Here is a 23,068-nt window from a genome sequence, read left to right on the forward strand (position 1 = left end):
AGCTGAGGCCTCTGACGGGCCTGCGAGCCGGGAACTCGATTTGAACGGCACGTTGGGAAATGAAATCCAGCGTCAACTGTCCAACATCTCAGTGATGCTGACGAAGGTTGTTGCTAACTTGGAGGATCTCGCTGTAATACGTCGATCGATTACGGCGATGGAAAAAATTCTCTGAGTTGGTCACAAGAGTCGTAGATGTTGAGAAACGAATCGATTATCTGGAGTCGTCGGAAAGGGAATTATCCGCTAATCTGCCCGCGTCCAAAACAGACTTGGAACACATTTTGGAAAAACTGGAATTTTTCGAAAATATGAGCCGAAGGAACAATATACGAATTGTTGGAATTCCTGAGCATGAAGAAGGCAGAGATATGGTGAAATTCCTAGACGAGCTCTTCCTGAGTCTGCTCGACATAACAGGCCATAAACTGGAAATCGAGCGAGCTCACAGAGTCCTGGCTCGGAGATCGGCTGAGGGAGAAAGGCCCCGATCAATCCTGGCCAAATTTCTGAGATCATCCAATAAAGATCTCGTGTTGCGCCAGGCAAGGAGCAAAGGAAAGCTTTCTTGGAAGAATCACAATATTTTCTTGTTCCCGGAATTTGCGAATGTGACAAGAGAGAAACGCGATCGGTTCAAGGAATTTAAGAGACATCAACGGAAGATCACTTTTGCACTGATGTTTCTAGCCAAACTGAGAATAGACACCGAGAATGGCAGCAAAGTATTTACATGTCCAAAACAGGCACTCGCCTTCATAAAAACATTGGAGTGAGTAAGCCATTTGATGTTTCTTATATTAGTGTTCTGACTCGCTGTTCCGTAACTCGAATGTCTGAGGAAGCTGGGCACCATTTTTGTTTCTTTTTGCGTTGGCTCCGCCTAGCGGCTGGGGTTTGTTTTGTGGAATGACACTTCCTTCAAGAAACTTTTGCATTGACATAAGATCGTTTTTTGCACTGAAGTTCCAAGCTAGATTGAGAATGGACACTATGAATGACTGTAAAATATCTACATGCTCACATATAGGACGTCTTTTATAAAGTTGATGGACTGAGTAAGTCATGGTGTAATTTTTTTTTTTTTTGTTTGAAAAAAAAAAAAAAGACGAAAAAAAAAAGTTTGAATTTGGATCTTGATCATCGAGGAACCGGGATACCTGTTTTGTTTCTTTTTGTGCTGGTTCCGCCTAGCGGCTGGAGCTTGTTTTTTTGGAATAACACTGCTTTGGGACAGTTGTGGATGAATCTGTTCGTTCTTTGTGCTTATGCCTGCTGTTGGCTGGAGTTTGTTTTGTGGAGTATTTTTAAGGAACATTGGAATGATTATGTCATCTGCTGCACCCATAACAGCCGGCTCACTGAACAATTGTTTGTTTGTCCGAGGAAACTGAATGACTTTATTTCAGCAGGAATTTGTTTTGTGGAGGAACACACCTTCAAGACAGTTCTGTGAATGAATCTACATGTTCTTTGTGTTTACTCTGCCTGTTGGCTGGGGTTTGTTTTACAAAGTATTTTCTGTTATGTAATTTTGCCTCACAAAATTTGTGCAGAAACACCGGACTTGAGCAATCCAATGGTAAAGTTGTCACGGTGGCTCTCATAGGCGTACATGGACCTTTTGAGTTTAGAGGGATGGACGCCAGTTGGCGCTGTCATGCGCAGGGTTAATGCGCACGTTTATCTTTTTCTGTTTGTTTTGTTCGGGGGGAAGTTCGGGGTTTGATTGTTGCAGCAATGGGGAATGTGGTCTGTATAATCTTGTTTTGACACACAATTTTTATTTTTTTTTACTATATCAATATGTCAAATGTTAATATGAGTGGATTATCTCTCTCCACATGGAATGTGAATGGGTTGGGGCACCCCATAAAAAGAAGGAAGGTTATTTATTTTCTTAAGCGTAAGAAATATGATATAGTCTTTCTTCAAGAAACGCATCTTTCCCCGCAGGAAGCTGAAAAATTTCGGAAGATATGGGGTGGGCATTTTTTCTTTAGAGCTGGCTCAATTAAGAGCAGGGGAGTCATTATACTGATAAATAAACATCTCCAATTCAAATGTCTCAAACAGATTAAAGATAAATTAGGAAGAGTCATTATTGTTTTAGGAGAAATTCAGGGTCAAAAGTTGATTTTGGCTAATATTTACACACCTAACGCTGATGATCAGGGCTTTTTTATAGATCTTGAAGGGATGTTGCAGGCCGCTGGCACCCCTCATGATATAATATTGGGAGGAGACTTTAATCTTTTGATGGATTCAGTCCTTGATCATAGTGAAGCAAAAGTGTGCAAGCCCCCTAGAGCAACACTGATGCTTCACAGGATGTGTAAAAATCTTGGTCTTGCAGATATTTGGAGACTTTTGAACCCATCTGGTAGGGACTATACATATTTTTCATCAGTTCATAAGATTTTGTTTTATATCTAAATCCCTCATTTCATCTGTTGTTGATTGCTCAATTGGAAATATCTTAGTCTCAGATCAGGTGTGTTTAGTGGTGTTGCCACATACGGAGAAAAAGAAATCATATAGTTGGCGCTTTAATGTATCCCTTTTGCAAAATCCTGATTTCCAGCAAATGTTAAAGACTGAAATCAATGTTTATATGGAGACCATCTGGTCCTCAGTATCCTCTGTGGGTGTGGCTTGAGAGGCACTTAAGGCAGTTCTTAGGGGCCGGATCATACAGTATGCCACATTCACCAAAAAATCCAAAGCATGAGAACTCGTGGAGTTGGAAGAGAATATTAAAAGTGCAGAGGCAGAGCTGAAGCGCCGAATGTCGTCTGATGGTCTCAGAGAATTGAATCGTTTGAAATACAGATATAATACTATTTTGTCACGGAAGGTGTAGTTTTGATTGTTCAGGGCAAGACAGTCATACTTTGAGTCAGGGGACAAAGCAGGAAAACATTTTGCTAGATATATAAAGCAGAGAGAGTCTTTTTCTAGCATTCCCTCAGTGAAATCTGCTGGTGGTGAAATTTTTACCTCAGCCATTTATATTAATAATGCTTTTAAAGAATTCTATCTTGATCTTTATAGATCCACGTCTTCATCTACTGATATAAAAAAATTTGTGGAACCATTAGAACGCCCTAAACTGATGACAGAACAAAAGAATTCTCTTGATTCTGAGATAACCTTGGAGGAGCTTGATGAGGTAATTAAGGCCCTGCCTACAGGCAAGGCCCCGAGGCCAGATGGCTTTGCCGTGGAATTTTTTAGATCTTATGCTACAGAATTGGCTCCACTTTTGTTAGAAGTTTATATGGAATCATTAAAGAATGGAAAGCTTCCGCCAACCATGACACAAGCCCAGATCAGTCTGATTCTTCAAAAGGACAAAGATCCAAGTGAGTGTAAAAGTTAACGTCTAATTTCCCTGATCCAGCTAGATGTAAAAATTTTGGCAAAAATTCTGGCTAACCGATTAAGTAAAGTTATGACATTTCTTATACATATAGATCAGGTGGGGTTTATTCGGGGCGCAGCTCTTCTGACAACATTAGGCGTCTCATTAATATCATGTGATCAGTGATCATACTCTGGTCGCTGCCATCTCACTTGATGCCAAAAAAGCATTTGATATGGTAGAATGGGATTATCTTTTTAAGATTTTGGAAATATATGGGTTCGGAAACATTTTTATTGGATGGATTAAGTTACTTTATAAACACCCTGTAGCAGCGGTACAAACAAATGGATTAATTTCAGATTATTTTACTCTGGATAGGGGCACCCAGCAGGATTGCCCTCTTTCCCCATTATTGTTCTGTCTTGCCCTGGAACCATTAGCAGCCGTGATAAGAAAGGAGGATGATTTTCCAGGGGTGACGGCGGGAGGTATGGTGCATAAGCTTTTAATTTACGCAGATGATATTTTATTATTTGTCTCCAACCCCACTAGATCTATGCCTTGCCTCCACAGAATTATTAATTCCTTTTCTAAATTTTCAGGATACAGAGTTAATTGGTTTAAATCCGAAGCTTTGACTCTGACTGGGTACTGCCCAGTAATGGCCTTTCAGCCAGGCACCTTTCAATGGCCCAAACAGGGCATTAAGTATTTGGGTATTTTATTCCCAGCAAAATTATGTGATTTAGTCAGAGTTAATTTTGACCCTTTAATAAAAAGGTTTTCGAGCGATGTGGGCAGGTGGGCTTCATTACATTTATCAATGATTGGGAAGGTTAATTTTATTAAAATGAATTGTTTTCCAAAATTCAACTACCTACTACAATCTCTCCCTGTAGATGTCCCCCTCTCTTATTTTAAGCAATTTGATAGTAAGTCCTTCATTTGGAATGGAAAGCGTCCCAGGTTACATTTCAACAAGTTACATAGGCCAGTTGACAAAGGTGGGCTAGGCCTACCCAAGATTTTGTTTTATTATTATGCATTCGGTCTTAGACATTTAGCTCATTGGTCACTTCCACCTGAGAGAGCCCCTCCCTGGTTTGGAATTGAACTGGAAGTTATTGCCCCTATTTTATTATTACAAAGCCTTTCTATTAAACTAATTGGAGAAGTTGCACCCGTCATATCGCATCTGCACGCGCTATGGACAAAAGTGTCCACAGTGTTTAATTCAGACATTTATTTAAATGTTGCCTCGAGCATATGGCTAAACCCAAAGTTGTGTATTGGTGATTCCCCTTTCTGCTGGTCAGAGTGGATTGTGAGGGGTGTTAATACACTCGGTGACCTATATGAGAGTGGTGGGTTGAGATCCTTTGAAAATTTGGTCCAACATTTCAGGATTCCTAGATCACAGTTCTTCAGGTACTTACAGCTGCGCCACCTGCTCTGTACTATTTTTGGGAGTAGCATACACCCCTAAAAGGGCAGATATTCTAGAAGTGGTGATTACTGCTTTTGGAAAAGGTCATGAGGCATCAGTGTATTACTCCCCGTTAATTCAGAGTCTAAGGGATGGAGCTTCAACTTCTCTCAAGAGATTATGGGAGAGAGATTTAAATTTGGTATTGAAGGAGAGAGTGTGGGCTAAGATTCTAAAAAACGTCAAGTATACATCTAGAGATTCAAGGGTCCATCTGATGCAATTTAAGCTTTTGAATCGATTATATTGGACACCCTCTAGAATAGATTGTATAGACTTGGTCTTAAAGACACACCCACCTGCTGGCGATGCCAATCAGAAGATGGGGACACATCCCATGTTTTTTGGGGATGTGTTAAAATACAGGAATTTTGGTTGAAGATTCAGGGATTTATGTGTGATGTGTTGGACACACGGTTTTCATTTTGCCCCAGACTCTGCATTTTGGGTGATGGGGTTGTCATTAATTTTGGGGATAGCCATTTGAGAGGTTGGGTCCTGGCCGGAGTTATGGTGGCCAGGCGAATAATTCTCAGGGGGGAGGGGTTTAATTTATATAATTGATTCTGTATTTTATGTTGTGTTCATTGGTTTTTGTTGATGGAATCAATAAAAATGTTAATAAGAAAATAGTAATTCCATAGTATTTTTTGAAGTACCTTGGGGTGTATGAATATGGATATGTAACCATTTAGTACTATATCAGGGTCAGAAATTTAGGGGGACTCTGGGCAAAAATGGCACCAATGATGACAAAAATGCCCCAGAAATTACAGCCATGCTTCTGGCTTTTTGTTTGTTTTTACATCTGATAGTTTTTACTATTCTATTATAGTCCTAGTTATACATATAATGAAGTACAATATGAATTTATGTTGATTTAATTCTTAGGGTGAGAGGTAATAAATTCTTTAAGTGTTTTACTTAAATTGATGAAACAGTTTGTTTTAAATGGTTAGAAAAACTAATATGCCCCCGTAAAGGTAAAAAAGCCCCCAAAAAACACATCCAGGGGACAAAATTTTGTAAAAGTTAAATTCTGATACATGTTATTACCATTTTCTTTTAACAATTTTATTATTTTTATTTATTTACCATGATAGAATCGTTGTGTTGGGATGATAAGTAGTAAGTATTCTTTGAAGTACCTTGGGGTGCCATCATGTAAATACCATATGAATCTGGCATACCATTGAGTATCGTGGTATTACATTTATTTATTTTAATTTGTACCATTGGAAAAAGCAAGTTTATTAGAATTATAGTGTTTTAGATATGTCAAATGGTAAATCCATAGTATTCTGTGAAGTACCTTGGGGTGCCATGTAAATACCCTTGCATGAATATGGTAATCATTTATTACACTATCTGAAACAATCACTGTGGTACCACCAAATTATGTTTTGTAAGGTTGGGCCACACCACCACCACCTTTGTGCAATTTTGAAAATAAAGAGGAAACGTACTGACATGCAGTTTTTTGGATAAATTATGACAAATGTGTGCCAATCTGGGTTACTGTGCCGTAGTTCCAGTAGATTTAAGCATGTCTTCGTCTTTCCTGAGTTACTCATTGTGATCCTTCTCAACGCTGCCGTTCACATTGTAAGCTGTCAGTTGAGGACATCTGTAGGAAACTGTCCCGACACTGTGGCTGCGGTACCGTGTAGATAAGTCCAGTTGACCTACATGAGCGTCTCTCCAGCCTTTAGAGCCGATAACAGCAGCAGGAGGAGCGGACATACCGACCATTTCATGATCATCATACTCAACTAGAAGTCTTGCCATCGGTGGCACAATCTAAAACTCCAAAGTGTTCGGATTTAAAAGTCTTAAGGTGTGTCGCCAAAGCAACAGTTTCTTAAGTGACCGGAAATCATACATTGCCTAATGTCCTAATGTAGTCTTCTTTCTCATTTAATTTCAAGTCAAACTCGCCAATTGTAAGCATAAAAAATTGTAGCATTTAAAATGAAATAATAAAAGACCCTAATAAAAAATTATAATTGCTGACATGCTCTTTTATCAGTCACAGGCTGAAATTATGAAAATTCATTTTAATCTCATAATTGAAAATGGTATAAAAACTTGAATTATCTGATAATTTCCACTCATATGAAAGAAATTCAAATGAAAAAGCTATTATAATTTTTATTAATTATAACCCCATTGATGTTGTAAAACTGACATTTTAATTTATGAAATTTCACAAAAATATAAGCATGCATCACCATGTGCTTATGGCTATCCTCTAACTGCAAATAATTTTTTAGCATCAGGAAATATTTGAGCTTTCTAAATAAATAAATATACATTTTATGCAAGTGCTTATTGTTGCCATCACACCACTGACATTAAAACAAAATATTTACTTCACAAAATGTTTATTTTAATAATGCCATTTAGATGATTATGTAAAGCATTACTGTGCTTTACCACAACTGTGGAATGATCCATAAAACTTACGATTCATGCATGTTATTTAAATGTGGAGAATTTAGTTGAAACCACCTGAATTTCATTTTCTATTTAAAGACGTTTTTTTGAGTTTAAGCTGATCGGAAAATAACTTTTCTACACAAGAATCCAACTGCTTTTGATAAAATTCTACTCGACACAAATAATGGTCGCACAAAACTCACTCATTTAGATATCTTGAGGTTTTTATTATCAATTACACCCCTGAGTTCTTAAAAAAGAACATTTTAATATTTCAGAAATAAAAGAACCTCAAACAAAACTTTTAGAACCATAACCCACATACACTTGAGGCTAATTTGATTATTTCCTTAATGGAAACGAGGTATGTCCCAAGCTGTGAGAAAAATTCCAGCATACCCAAATAAAAATATAAACAAGCAGATTAAAAACATAGAATATTCATGTAATATGCAGCATTATCAAATCCAAGTATTTTCCTTCAATATAAAAAAAAAAAAAAAAAAAAAAAAAAAAAAAATGGGAATGAGACTGCACCTCTGAGACAAATCAACATAACATGACAAAACATTTATAAATACATGACAAAACATAAGACCACACTGAAAATACAGGAAAAGACAAATTAAGCAATAAGAGAAAAGCAGCAATAAACATATTATGCAGCCATAATCAATAAAACATAAGCATAATTCAAATTTTGAGGCAGTGAGGAATGTGGGCTATAGAAAAGCGTGTATGGGCGTAGAAAAGGCACAGGTGTGTAACTATGTAAATCTTGGAACCACAACCTGAAAATGTGTGGGAAACAGTGCTACATTCTGCATCCTGTAATGGTACAGTCATTAATTCATATAAACTAAAATAACATTTCTTCATATACTAGCGACCTCCTTAAAAGTCCAGTCTTCAGCAATCTACATCTTACATACGACATAAGACACTACTGGAATGACATTTCACAGGTTATACTGAACAGAGCCACAAAAACCTCAGAGTGCAGAATACCGTAGGTCTGTCTCGATTTTCTTTTGGTTTTAAGAATTTCCAAAAACCTCTTAATTTTATCAAAAGCTGAAACCAAAAACTGCACATCAAGATGTTAAGTGCAGAAATCCGCATCTCTGTAAGAAATTAGTGCAGAAGACTATAAAGCATTTGACAGTTGAACTCTAATTTACAGTATCTGCATAGTGAAGGTAGTGCATTTATTAATAAATTACACAAATGAAAGATCAACAGCCAATCAACAAATTCAGTGTATTCACAGGATCATTTCATATTATCCGCCTCTTAAACACTCACAGTGTTTGTTTAAGGTTGGTCTTGGGTCCAAGCCTGGTAGAGATGTTTTGCTTTAGCTCTGTTAGCACACCATCACGCTCCTCTAGCTCCAAAAGAACTTGCTTTGAAGGACACACAAGACAATGTGACATCAGTAATGGGGGCATGTGTCATTCTAACCCTTTGTTTTCATTTTGTCAAATAGTATTCTTCAGTTTGAATTAGGGGTGGGCAATATGACCAAAATCTTACATCACGATATATATATATCAAGATATAGTAATTTTTTCTGGAAAACCAATAAAAATCAGTTAACATAATAAATAACCATATTGTCATGCCTATTTTTTGGAAAATCTAGTCAGTGAAATAAATACTTCTTAAATGAAAACTACTTATATAATTTACTCCGTATTTAGAACTTGACAAATAGTCAAAGTTAAAAATAAAACAAACACTCGGTTTTAAATCAACATTATATAACTCAATTTCACATTATGCCACATTTCAGTCTGGTATGTTGCTGACCAATATTATTGTGAACTTTCCTCTAGAAACTCAAGATCTCTTCAAAGCAAAGTTACAAAGAAAATATAACATAATTTTGTATTTTCTGCAAGAATTTTTACATTTCAAAATATTTATAAACACAAAAAGGGACACAATTAATGCAGAGCTCATCTTTTGGCTTTCATAATATTCTTTAGTGTGCTTCATTTTGAGGTGGTAAAAAAGATTGTTTGTATTACTACAAGTGATTATCGTTGAGTGACACAGTTTGCAGATTACATTTTTCTAATTTGTCGGCTTTTGTGAACCTACACTACATTCGCAGCTGTTTTAACAAGCTCTACTTCATTTTCTTAACTTTTCAATTGATTATATCAGCAATAATTCAACAAATGATGGAGAAGTACAGATGTGCGGAGTAGTCAAGCGCACCTCAGCATGTTAAAGGTATCTGGATCACAGTGTCCCGGTAGAGTGTGTCAGATCATGGTGGACTGGTGCATCCTCCACTATATAGCGCTCAGAATCTGCCCGCAAAATTAGAATGGCAAAGAATCAGTAATGAGTTTACGGGCGTGTTTGCAGCATTGCCTGATCTGCATAATTCCTTTAGTGAATCTGTCGTTAAACAAGTGCGTGCAAATTTTACCGGCCACAACTCATTCCCCGCTCAAGCCTAGTTTCAGTCTCACGTGAAGAGTGCCCACTGATAGATACGCACATGCTGCGCACATGGATATTTACATATAGCGATGTACACGATATAGCAAAATCTCTATCAGTTAACACTTTATATCGTCGCCATGAAATATATCGTCCAGCCCTAGTTTGAATAATTAGATACTCTACCTTTAAATTGAAATCAATACTGAACTCATTTTATGCAATAAAGTGTATAACTAAGCTTACAAATAAGAAAAAAAGCCTAATTTCTGATCCTGGTTATAACCACTCGATCCGAACAAATAAAAAAACAAACCGATTAGTTGCATTAGTTATGTCCAACACATGCATACTCTATAACTACCTACAGTACTGGCAGGCTCATTACCTCGATGAGTTTGTCCCTCTTCTGAAGATTGTCTCTCAGTTTTCTTTCCTCGAAAGCTCTCTCCTTATTTTCCTTTTTTCGTCCAAGTTCAGCTTCCTTCTTCTCTTTGGTTTTCTCTCTCAGTTCCTCAAGTGCGTTTTTGAGTCGCTGTGACATTTCACTGATGGCTTGTTTGTGATTTTCTCTTTGGTCCTGAAAGAAAGCCATACCAAGAAGTATGTCATAGAACACTACAAGTCAAATAATGAGTGTGCATTGATTTCGAGCTTCATATTGCACAGTTTTTAAATGAGTAGATCACTGTTGCTGGAAAATCTTATGGCATCAGCCAGAGTAATCTCTACATATACCACCAGATGCTGTAATTACCATAACAACATTAGTTAAAAAGATTCTGAATTAAAACTACGATCCTTTTAAAAGGATTTCTTATTTATCTGCTCTACTATGTAATTTGCATACCATCAACAAGGAATAATTAGATGACATTCTGAGCAAAAGTCTAAAAGTAATTTGGATGTTCAGTTCACTAACACACTTTAAGGCTTTAAGGCACACTATAGGACATCCAAGTTATGATAAAATGTAAAGTGCAAGAACCTGTATGAGGGTTTCAGAGTCTTTTAAGGCTGTGGAGAGTTTTGAAATCTCCTGCCTCATGGTGACGCTGAGCTCCTCTCTATCTCTGACGCTCGCTGCCAGCAGAGATTCTTTCTCTCGCAACTGATTGACCAATCCGACCTCAGCATCACCCCCTTCTAATCCCCGACCAATCAGAGAGTTCGAGAGAGCCTATGGGAAAATAACTGTTAATAGTTGACAACTGGAAATTACACATTGACTAAGCCAACTGCACTTTGCAAGACAGGTCGAATTAGACAGAGGGAGGGGGAGATAACGGCACGTCTACCTGCACATCTCGCCGTGAACTCTCTAGCGCCTCCTTTAGCTGGGAAATGAACGCTTCGTTGTCCTTCACCAAGGCAGTCAGGGCTGAATCTCGCTCTTTCCAAACCCCCCACTCTTTCATCATCTCCTGCTGAGCTCGATCTCGCTCTGCAAGCTCTACACGAAAGTGCTATGAGGAAACAAAACACTGATTTACTGCTCAGCACTAGACCTATAATGTGATTTATTTCAAATGGGGAGTATGAAATTTAAAAGTTTGGTAAATGGCAAACCAACAACATTTGCTTTGGCATTAAATTAATTCATTTTATACTTCATAGAGTTTAGCAAAAATGTAAATAAATCAAAATAAATCTAATTTAAACTTTACTTCAGCCTGGAATCATTTTTAGCATACGTGCTGGTCAGTTGCAATGAGTGATGATAAAATCAACAATAAATAGCATTTTCCATTATGGTGTTTTGAAATGGAAGGCTCTGCTTTTTAAAATTCAAAACTACAGGAAAGCTTTGTATTGGAAACAAGTTCATTTGAAAAATATAACTTCAAATCAGTAGATTTGGTGGAGAGAACTTCAAAAGAGTGTGTGCATGTTAAGCATGTTCTGATTCTAGTCTTTGGGATAAAGTTTTAAATACATGCACTCCACCGTTCCCTGTATAGATGAATCAATGCTTCGTTTATACTCTTAATGCATAATACTCATGTAGCAGTCAATAACCTAGTGATTAAATAAACTGTGTGTGTGTGTGTGTGTGTGTGGGGTTGCTGTTGAATAAGAGCACTGTTTGTTTGACTCACATTAATAATATCCTGGTTACACTGAAGCACAGTGTCGAGTGTGATGAAGTCTCGGTCTCGCTCTTTGCCAGCGTCCCGGAGAGCCTGCAGCTGGTTTTCCAGAGCTTTCTCTCTCTCCCTCACCTCTGACAGCTGGGCCTCCAGAACAGCCTGATTAACATATTAAAATAGAAACCAAGCATTAACACTATGCAATAACACTTATTTGCTTTGTGCACAACAGAATATGAAACAACATTCTGATGTGCTTTTATAGACTATCAAAGTATTAGTATTAACTGAGGTTACTACAGTTACAGAAAGGATTTAGGCTTTATCTGTAATGCCCATTTAATTTGAAACAAACAGGCAAGTGCACATTAATTATCCAATACAAGTTAATTATCCAACACAGTAATACAGATCCAGATCTCTGCTAAAACACTGACTGGATGCGTTAGCTGGAACTGCATCTCAAGCTCAGTGTGTATAGGTGTGTACTTCTTTCAGTTTACTTGTGAGGGTCAAATCTTAAAAAATAAAATAAAAATGTCTTCAAGGAACACCCAGAACGTCAATATTGGAAGAATTTTTTTTATTTATTATTTATGTTGATTTCTTAGTAGGAAAAATGGTACATAAAGTGACTAAATGTCTTTATTCTTCTATCCAAATTGCCACAAAAAAATTATGACTGCAGTTAGGGTTAGCCTACAGAAATAATCTTGAGTTTAAGGGAATGTTCCGGGTTCAATACAAGTTAAGCTCAATAGACAGAATTTGTAGCATAATGTTGATTATCACAGAAGATAATTGACTAATCCCCCATTTATTTAAAAAAAAAAAAAAACAAAAAAAAACAATCTTGTTTACAGTGGCACTTACAATGGAACTGAATGGGGCCAATCCATAAACATTAAAATACACACCGTTTTTAAAAGTATAGCCACAAGACGTAAATGCTAACATGATTTTAGTGTGAGAAAATCACTTACAGGGTTTACTGGCGTTACGTTGTCATGTTAGTGAAGTTATAACTTTACTCACAGAAAAGGTTAACAAGCGGTTGTATGTATGTTAATGTTTATGTATTGGGGGTATATTTTTGAAACAATGTGTATTTAAACATTTATGGACTGGCCCCATTCACTTCCATTGTAAGTGGCTTACTGTAACCAAAATTTTTTCTTTTTTTATAAATGAGGGACGAGTCTACATTATTTTTGGTGTAATCATTAATCAATATTATGCCACAAATGCTGTTGCTTGAGCTTAACTTGTATTAAACCTGGAACATTCCTTTCATTTTACATTCATTCCTATTTGCATCCTGGTGTAAATAGCATCTGCCACACAGTGCAGCTATTTGCACCCCAATAGTCTGGTGGAACCACAGAAATATAAGACAAAATAATTAGTAGGTGTTGCTGCAGTGGGGTGGGGTGTAAAGATGGTGTGAATGTGTAGTGTTGTCCTAGCATCTGTGGTTCAAATCCATATTTTATCCCACTCTTTTTCCCATTTGATTTCCTGTTTCCACTCTTAATATTTCCTTTAATACTACTCAAAATAGGGCCCGAGTAGCTCAGCGAGTATTGGCGCTGACTACCACCTCTGGAATCGTGAGTTCGAATCCAGGGTGTGCTGAGTGACTCCAATCAGGTCTCCTAAGCAACCACATTGGCCCGGTTGCTAGGGAGGGTAGAGTCACATGGGGTAACATCCTCGTGGTCGCGATTAGTGGTTCTCGCTCTCAATGGGGCACATGGTAAAATGTGCATGATCATGGAGAGTAGCATGAGTCTCCACATGCTGTGAGTCTCCGCGGTGTCATGCACAGCGAACTACATGATAAGATGCGTGGATTGACTGTCTCAGAAGCGGAGGCAACTGAGACTTGTCCTCTGCCACCCGGATTGAGGTGAGTAACCGCGCCACCACGAGGACCTACTAAGTAGTGGGAATTGGCCATTCCAAATTGGGGAGAAAGGGGGATTAAAAAAAAAACGTTTACTTTCACATTCTTCTTTTGTTTTGGCCGATTTCCATTCTTCATGCATATCGCCACCTACTAGGTAGGGAGGAGTTTTTATACTAAACAATTACTTACATATTGATCTGTTTCTTACCCACATCAATCATATCACATATGGATTACTTTTATGCTGCCTTTATGTCCAATTTGGATATTCTGAGTTCTGGTCATAATTCATTTGCATTGTATAGACCTATAGAGCTGAGGTACACTTTTAAAATCTTCGTTTCTGTTTAGCAAAAGACAGAAAATCTGGGATGGCATAAAGGTGAGTAAATGATGAGAGAATTAAAATTTTTGGGTGAACTATCTCTTTAAGAACAACAGACGTCTATGAGCAGTCTTCATTTAGATTGCTAGGTAAATGTGTGAGCACATGTCAGTCAGTCACCTCACCTCATGCTCATTGTGTTTATCACCCACACCACTGGTTAGTTGTGTGATGAGTTTGTCAGTCTCCTCTGACTCCACCCCCTGCTCAGCACACAGCTTCTGGATCAAAGTCACACATTCCTGAAGATAGGGGAGCCAACAGTTTATCACTGACACCAATGTGATCTGCACACAATCTTTTTTCCTGAATCTAAATTGAGTTTATCAATGCATGACTCACCTGGATTACACTCTCTCTGCTGTGCAGCGATTGGCTGAGACTCTCTATCAAGTCATTTTTATTCTTCCCACTGGTCTGTGTAGCAAACACACACAAACACACACACACACACACACACACACACACACACTTCAGATAGGTTTTACTCTTATGAAAGGGTATCATTCCCAGACGGAGCAAAATGATAAAATGCCTGCAGGACAGTTCATGCCATTGTAACTCATTATGAATGCATTCCACTTGTGTTTTTTCACTGAAATCTCAGTTCACACTAGAGAGCAACTATTCAAAAGCTCTAGAATATAGTGCTGTCAACCCCCCCCCAGCAGTCCAATGTAATGTTACTTAAGCACCAAAACCAAGTCACATTTTAGTTTTTCAAACAATTTTCCATTCTCTATCAGATCCTTACAATTAAACAGGCCATTTCATAGGCTGTGTCTTTAAGACTTCTATGTAAATGTGCTCACTGCATGCAAAATGGAATTCAACGCTGTTCGAATTCACAAGCTGCAGGTTTGCTGCTAGATCTAATACAGTTTATAACTACCCCATCATTCAAAAATAGCCTTTTTGGAAAACTGCATTACATTGTGACAGGTTCACAAAACAATCTGCTCTGAAATGTGCCAAAACAAAATAAAGTCGGACTGAAATTTTTCTCTCATTATGAGCTTCAAAGTTCTTGCATTGCATGGACCTACAAAGTTCTTGCATTGCATGGACCTACAAAGTTCTTGCATTGCATGGACCTACAAAGTTCTTGCATTGCATGGACCTACAGAGCTGAAATATTCTTCTGAAAATCTTTGTGTTCTACAGAAGAAAGAAAGTCATACACATCTGGGATAGCATTAGGGTGAGTAAATGATGAGAGATTTTTCACTATTGCTTTAAGTTTCAATTAACACTCTTTTTGGACAGGGAGGACATTTTGAGATCTGAAAGTTACAGTATATTTTCATAGTACAATGCAATTTTTTTTATTTTTTTTTACAAATGATTCAAGAAAATGTAATTACTCATGATACGACCCCTTTAAAGAGCAAAACATTTTATAACTTATGCAAGAAATTCTTGTTGTAATCAAAAGAAAATGTATTAAATACATGTTAAAACATGTAAAGAGAGATAAGCACATTAAAATGCAGCAGCTGAAAAGCCTGTTAATGATGAAAGAAAGCACTAGCAAAGCCCAAGGCAAACCCCTCTGGTTTGGGAATATTCCTGGGGCAGCTGTGTGCGTGCAAACCTGGATCGCTCCGACGTTACACTTTACGACGTTACGCTTGCAACGTTGACAGCTTTGTTGTTAGTTGCGATAGTTTTAATCGCATCGCTCTCTTAACACAGGCACAGCACAATGGCATTCACATGTTGGAAAAAATGTGTCCATTTCGGCGCTCACACCAAATTCAACAAGTGCTGCTGCACGAGAGACGGAGAAGGATGTGCAAAAGCGGGTTTCCTGTATTCGCGCAGATTCTGGAATTAATACAAAGACAATACTCGGAATCCCGCACAGAATTTCAGACACTGTAGATTATTTTCAACAGCAGGATTTTTTTTTTTTTTTTAAATAATACAGGCATACGCTAAATCACAAATAAACCCAGTATTTTTTTATCATTATTAAGGTATCAATCAGGCAACTTGTCCGGTCAGGCAAGTCAAATTTACTTTGACTTGCTCTTGCAAAAATCCACTTGTCCCGGACAAGCATTAATGTCGAGCCCCGAGTTGTATTGCCACTTTTCGTTGTCACTGTTTTTAAACAAAGTCGACATACCGGCACGCTCACCTTTATGGGCTTTCCTCTCTCATTTGGTATAAAGCCAAAATGTTCCCACACCAGAGCTCTGGAATGTGGCTTTTAAACCAAGTCCATTTGGACTTATTCTTCCAAACTATCTGGCTGGAATTATGCAGTCGTCGGGAAAAACACCTACTAGCCTCAAGTAACTCGTAATCTTCACCTGTCGCTGTCTGCTGCGTGTGTGTGTGTGTGTGTGGAGCTGCCTGAGCCCCGCCTCTGACACAGAGCGGACGAGAGAACAGACGCAGCGCGACTGGCTAAAATGTTGGTGACATTCATTCTTATGTAAACAAACATGCATGTAAACACAATGGGCAATATCGAGCCGAGCAAAAATGAACGAGGTCATGTCCATTACCATGACAGGCCTATCTCGTATGCAGCTTTTTATGTCTAAAACACAATGCAGACCGCACGTCTAGCCACCAAAGCCAATCATTGTATGTTGTGTATCCAAACCAATGTCACTCACCTCTTGCGGAGAAGACTTTGATTGATTGACAACAGCGCTGGTTGCTTGTTTGTTGGCATCCCTGAGCTGTGCCTCAAGAGTTCTGATGCGAGTCTGAGCTTGAACAAGCTGTTCACGTAACAGATTCACTGCAGGGTGCACTCTACCTGCAGTCACCTACCAAAAGAGATAAAAATAGAGAAAATCAACTGTAAGGGCCAAAAGTTATTGTAAGACAATTCATAACCAATATAATCCTCAAATCATTAGTGATAATGCAAAAACTAACATATCAAGAAAAGAACAACATTTATGGTCGCATCTTCAACTCTGGGCACTTTTAGCACTGTTAACAAACAATTCAATATTATTTTCACACTTTTTGCATAATTTGGCAAAATTACAGCTTGACTGAAAATTACAATTGATACAGCCTTTTCTAAAAAAATAAAATAAAAAAAAAAAAGAGTAATATTTAGAGGTCATGTGTGAACACTCAAAAATACCAGTAAATTTAGCACTGGTTATTTCACTGAATAAGAAGTTGTAACATTACTTGAAAAGTACAGTTTTGATGCTAAGTGTGAATGAATTGTAAGATTAACGGTTTGAGCATGTACGAGGTCAGCACGTGCTGACATAAGACGGAGATGATTCAGTTACTCTGGAGTTAAAAAAAAAAAAAAAAAAACAGTCATTAAGTTAGACAGTTAGTGAAATTAGTCGGGGATATAAAAAATATTTGATATTTTAGAGCCGAAAAAATTATGGCGGCGAACAAGCACTCAAAGTGGAGAAAACGTTTAACACCACTCACCTCCAACTCTGTTTGTATTTTAGAAGACAACTTCATCTCAGAGTTTAATAGGAATGGTCCACCCAAAAATGAAAATTCTCTCATCATTTACTCACCCTCATGCCATCCCAGAAGTGTATGACTTTCTTTCTTCTGCCAAACACAAACAAAGATTTTTAGAAGAATATTTCAGCTCTGTAGGTCCTCACAATGCAAGTGCATGGGTAACAAAACTTTGAAAGTCAAAAAAGCACATAACGGCAGCATAAAAGTAATCTATAAGACTCAGTGGTTAAATCTATATCTTCAGAAGCGATATAATAGGTGTGAATGAGAAACAGATCAATATATAAGTAATTGTTTAGTATAAATACTCCTCCCTACCCAGTAGGTGGCGATATGCATGAAGAATGGAAATCGCCCAAAACAAAAGAAGAAGGTGAAAGTAAAAGTGGAGTTGACAGTAAAAAGGACTTAAATCTTGATCTGTTTCTCACCCACAGTTATCATGTCACTTCTGAAACATGGATTTAACCACTGGATTCGAATGAATTACTTTAATATTGCCTTTATGTGCTTTTGGAGCTTCAAAATTTTAATTCACATTCTGAGATATTCTTTGTGTTCAGCAGAAGAAAGGAAGTCATACATATCTGGGATGACATGAGGGCGAATAAATCATGAGAACATTTTACATTTTTGGGTGTACTATCCCTTTAATGCCATTTTCGTGCTGATGTGTGAGTGGTCGCAAAACGGGAAAAAGACGGAAACCGTTCTTACAATTCCAGTTTTTACAACTAATTTTTCCCCCTGGTTTTTACTCTGCTAACAAAAAGACAAGGACCATGTCGCAAAAAGGAAAGAAAAGAGAAAAAGGCGAGAGGTTTACCATCATTTGCTGAGGGCTTGTGTTTACCACTGGAGGCGAACAAGCAGAAAGGTAAAAGTTCCCAGACTATCACGAAATTGTGTGGAACCTTACATATTTCTTATATTATGTCAAACATTTTCAAAATCACGCAGAGGGGTAAATCACTAGCTCACAAGAAACAGCGAGAATGAAGCATGTTATTTTATTTATATGAAGTTTCTCGCACCTGCATTCCAATCTACATCTTGATGCCTTCCTCATGATCACACAATGCGTTTTCATCAGCTGAATGGGAGGCTAAGCACTATTATTGTGTGACGAGCCTGTGCTGCGCATGCAAGCCATTCGCACATCACAAGCCGATCAACTATATTGCCCTTTTCGGTGAATCGCACCTGCAGAATCCTAAAACTTTATTTCCAGGTTTCATTTATATTTGGAATAGACTCAGATTTTCAAACCCCACGTTGTGGGTTTATGTTTTCTCTTTTAATTGTTTAATGTAATTTTGAGTGTGACCATGGTTTAAGGAGGGTGTACCTGTATGCTGGGTTGGAAATCTCAAGGATTAATAGTGGTGTTTTCCTTATTACTTCACATGTTGTTCTGAAAGCAAAAAGAATCAAATGAAATGACTGTCACCCGCGCAGCCTGACCGAAGCAAAGCGGGCCCGTTTACTTGCGCGATTAACTGAAAGTGAAGCGCTGCCGGCTTGCGATGTGCTTGCATGCGCTGCATGAGTCTGTTGGGTATACTGCAGTCTCGTCACATTTTAACTTTTTGTTTAGCCTCCCATTCAGCTGAAGAAAACACGCTGCATGATCATGAGGAAGGATTACATCAAGATGTAGTTTGAAATGCAGGTGCAGAATTTCATATAAATAAAATAGTCTACTTCTCTCTAGCAGTTGCTGGTGTGCCAGTGATTACCACTGGCACGTGTGCCATAGGTTGCCATCCCCTGGGCTACTGGCTCAACCAGTGGTATGAGTTTGATATGGAACTACCCATTTGTATGACCAATGTTTTTTTTTTTTTTTACTTTTTGCAAGTCTGTTTGGTGGTGTTAGTGGTGCAAAAATCACTTCACTTTTAAGAAAGTTTTGATAAAACAGGTCAACACACTAGTGTTTCCTCACCTTTCTTTGCAATGGCAGAAACTCGTCTCTCAGTTCAGTCAAGATGTCATCGCCCTCTTCCTCAAACTCATTCTCCGTCCCATTATCCCCCTCTCCAAAATTCAGTACCCTCACTAACCCCACTTTTGCTTCCACTTCATCCTTTCCAATCTGCACTCCCCCTCGCCCCAACACAGGAATGCGACTTCCAGCTGGCGACCTCACAGGTTTTCCTTCAATTCCCCTCAACTCTTTGAAAATTGTTTTGAAGATGACTGCCTGCTCTTCTGGCCAATCAAAGGGATCATTGCCACCCAAAGAGTCCAGTGATTGGACAGAGGCAGTGCGGGATCGTGATCGTAAAGAGTGACAGGAACCAGACAGCGAGGCGGGGCTTGAGCAAACAGATGGTACTCTTGACCAATGAAGAGGCATGCTGCGGGACTTGTCCCTGGAGAGACCCAATGAGGTGAAGGCTTGTTCGGGCAGGTGACGGGGTACCCCGCAAACTGACTCATAATCCGAATCGGACACCCTTAAGAAGTCACAACCATCACATTTCTTCCCTTCATGGCATCTTTTCCCTGTTTTCCTATAATATGGACATGAATCCGCTTTCTCGGACCACCATTCATACTCGGAGAGCACCATATTGTCCCTCAGCAGTTCTCGGTATCCTTCCCCTGCCGAATCCTTTCTCTCCTGCCTTCCTGGGTCGCCTTCATCCTCGCTGGAGCTTCCATTGTTTCTAGAACTAGAAGGATGGCGTTGATGGTACAAACTTCGTACCAATCGCCTAATCTGGTCTCTTTCCTGAGAGAGTCTCTGAAGCCTCTCGCTCGACAGTGCCCTGACCCGGGCAATGACAGTGTCGAACTTGAAAACTCTCTCCAGAACGGACACACACTTGCCGCATAAAAATTCCCCCTGACCGTCCCCACGTGGTACAGGCTGCTCTAATATGTGTGTCAGCACACAGAGCAGATCCATTCCTTTTGTAGGGGTGAGCAAAGCACGAGACTTGGAGAGGGAAGGAGAAGAACTGAGAGATAATGTACTGCCTGGAAATAAAAAATTACAGATATATATATATATAAAAAAATAAACAATTTAATAACATTTGTTATATGTATAAAAGGTTGAAGTCAGCATGGAATGGCATTTGCAACCAGCTTTACTTCCGTAATGTGACTTAAGGCCCATGCACACCACCAACAAAATCAAAGAACAAACGGGTGTGACATAATTTAGGACAAAATCTGGCCAAAATGAAGGTGTTTTTGAGTTTGTTTCGGTGGTTTGTAATAGCTCGTCAGGGCGGACTTTTAGGCAAACTTCTTATCGGCTGCTTTACACCTTTTTAATGCCATTGGTCCACATCATTGGTAGTTGTGAACTGGAGCTCCAGACAGCTAATTCCCATTCAGTCAGTCAGCATGAACACACCGGCGTGCAGAGTAATTAGCAAGCTGATGCAAATATACCTACATCTGTACAATAGTTGACGTAGAGCCATTTTCCAAGAACATGTCATGTGATTTTTTTGGTTTAATTAGTCAACAAAAGGAATCAAATTTACACAAAAACTCTTTAAGTGCCCTTTCACTCATGTGCCACCTGCAGCCGAAAGCCATTCACACATCTGCTCAAAGTAAGATACAGTATACCTCTCTTATCATCATTCTTTTGTCTGTATTTTACCCATTAACACTCTTTTAAACACCCATCTTCACAGTAACAGTGTCATCATAAATTACAAAAACAGAGTGTAATAACCGTATATTATGGCCGTGTATAGTGTGTTAGCACCATGAATGCAAAAAGTAAACATTACAAATGACACATTCTCTACAGCATATATATTACTTTAAAGAGCCCATATTATGCTAATTTACAGGTTCATGATTTTATTTTGGGGGTCTACTAGAATAGGTTTACATGCTTTAATGTTCAAAAAACATATTTTTCTCATACTGTACATTGCTGCAACACCTATTTTCATCCTCTGCTTTAGCTCCTGTCTCTTTAAAGCCCCCCTTTCAGAAAAGCCCAGTCAGCTGGCCCAGTCTGTCGTGATTGGTCAACTGTGTGTCAGAAATGTAACGCCCCTTACCATGACTGAGTTTCAGGCTTCCTTAACAGCTGTAAACACTATTGTAACTACAGTAACAGTGGCGTGGGTTTTTGCCATACCAGTTTGAGTCAGAGTCCGATAATGAAAGTTTGGAAGAACAAGCTGATCGACCCAAACCACCTTCGCAAGCACAACTTGAGCTGGACATTTCACAGTGGTAAGTTTTAATTTTGCAGCTTTCTTACAAGTACACTGTTGATTATTGTAATCCTAACAAAGCTTAAAGTAAAAGACACATAGTGCAACTAAGTTAGTCATCTTTTGCTGAAATGGGTGTAGCCAAACTTTTTTCGCCCAAGCTATGAACGGAGAACAGAGGCTTACTCCCGGTTAGTGAGCAAGTTAACCATGGACTACCATGGATAGCGGCCGTAACATTACAACTTGTAATTATATAAGACTCTTGAGATTGACCATTTTGTTACACAGTTTTAGGTAAAAGCTGGCCCACAGCTGAAAACAATAACATTACCTAGCAAGTTAGCCGAGCACTACCGTGGATTGCAGACGTAAAATGACGGTTTGTAAAAATAAATCCATCTCCACACGTGATCACTATTCACGATAGTAAGAATGACAAACAATCTGCATAATTCTACACAATTGTAGGTAAAAGTGGGCCCCCAGCTGATACTATTTCAACACAATAACATCAGCTAGCAGGTTAGCAGAGGCCTACAGCTGTGCACTGGGTGTACACCGCAGCTACAACACAAAACTCTGCTTTTGAACTCTCGGTAGCAGATAAATCCACAAATAATCAAGCATACATACAGGTTGTGATCCTGAAGTGCCAGATTGTCCCAACAAAGTGGGAACTGCACCATCTTTCAGGAGTAACCGTCTTGAAAATCCAGCATTGGTTGTGGTTGTACTGCTGAGGAATAGTGGTAAAAATTCATTTTAACCACTGATTCTTCAATTCGTCTGCCTTTGGAAGTCCAAACAAAGAGGTTTTGCTTTCGCAGTGAACACAGCGTCTTCTCGACATGGTGACAACACTAACCCAACTCATAATGACGGGCGGGCCAATGTAGCCTTAGGCGGGCATTATGCAAATTTGTTGCATAGTGACGTAGATACATTACGGAAGAAATAGCTAGACTACAAACCAGCTGTTTTGTGCAGTTCTTGAGCAGTGTTGTCTGTGGGAGATAATAACTCCCTTTTGCGTGGACTTTGTGCTTTGTAACTTTGCAGACCTTTTACATGCACAAACAGCTATATTACACACTAAAGGAAAGCATAATAGGGCCTCTTTAAATGATCATCGAGTAGTTAAAACAGCTACTTTTACTGATCTTGTGTAAATTCTACTCACAGAATGAGGCATAAAGTCATTGATAATACAATTTAATGTCATATTAGTTGATGTTTTACATGTATTCGAACTTCCTCATACA

The 23,068-nt window shown here is 38.6% G+C and overlaps 1 protein-coding gene across 3 annotated transcripts in view; it reads right to left on the bottom strand.

Annotated features, from left to right (window-relative positions):
- Nucleotides 1-7,324: 7,324 nt before the first annotated feature.
- The window catches only part of LOC127430171 (uncharacterized), a 17,627-nt gene continuing 1,883 nt past the window's right edge, over nt 7,325-23,068 (bottom strand). For all 3 annotated transcript variants that reach the window (XM_051679731.1, XM_051679730.1, XM_051679729.1), the window contains 9 exons: nt 19,553-20,592; nt 16,764-16,919; nt 14,476-14,550; nt 14,259-14,375; nt 11,849-11,998; nt 11,048-11,215; nt 10,738-10,929; nt 10,138-10,329; nt 7,325-8,698 (listed from right to left, as the gene is read on the bottom strand). In XM_051679731.1, coding sequence (XP_051535691.1) covers nt 8,594-8,698; nt 10,138-10,329; nt 10,738-10,929; nt 11,048-11,215; nt 11,849-11,998; nt 14,259-14,375; nt 14,476-14,550; nt 16,764-16,919; nt 19,553-20,592 — 2,195 coding nt within the window. In that variant the 3' untranslated portion in view covers nt 7,325-8,593. The remainder of the gene's footprint in view (nt 8,699-10,137; nt 10,330-10,737; nt 10,930-11,047; nt 11,216-11,848; nt 11,999-14,258; nt 14,376-14,475; nt 14,551-16,763; nt 16,920-19,552; nt 20,593-23,068) is intronic.

This window comes from Myxocyprinus asiaticus, chromosome 39, assembly GCF_019703515.2.
Source record: "Myxocyprinus asiaticus isolate MX2 ecotype Aquarium Trade chromosome 39, UBuf_Myxa_2, whole genome shotgun sequence".
Lineage (NCBI taxonomy): Eukaryota > Metazoa > Chordata > Actinopteri > Cypriniformes > Catostomidae > Myxocyprinus > Myxocyprinus asiaticus.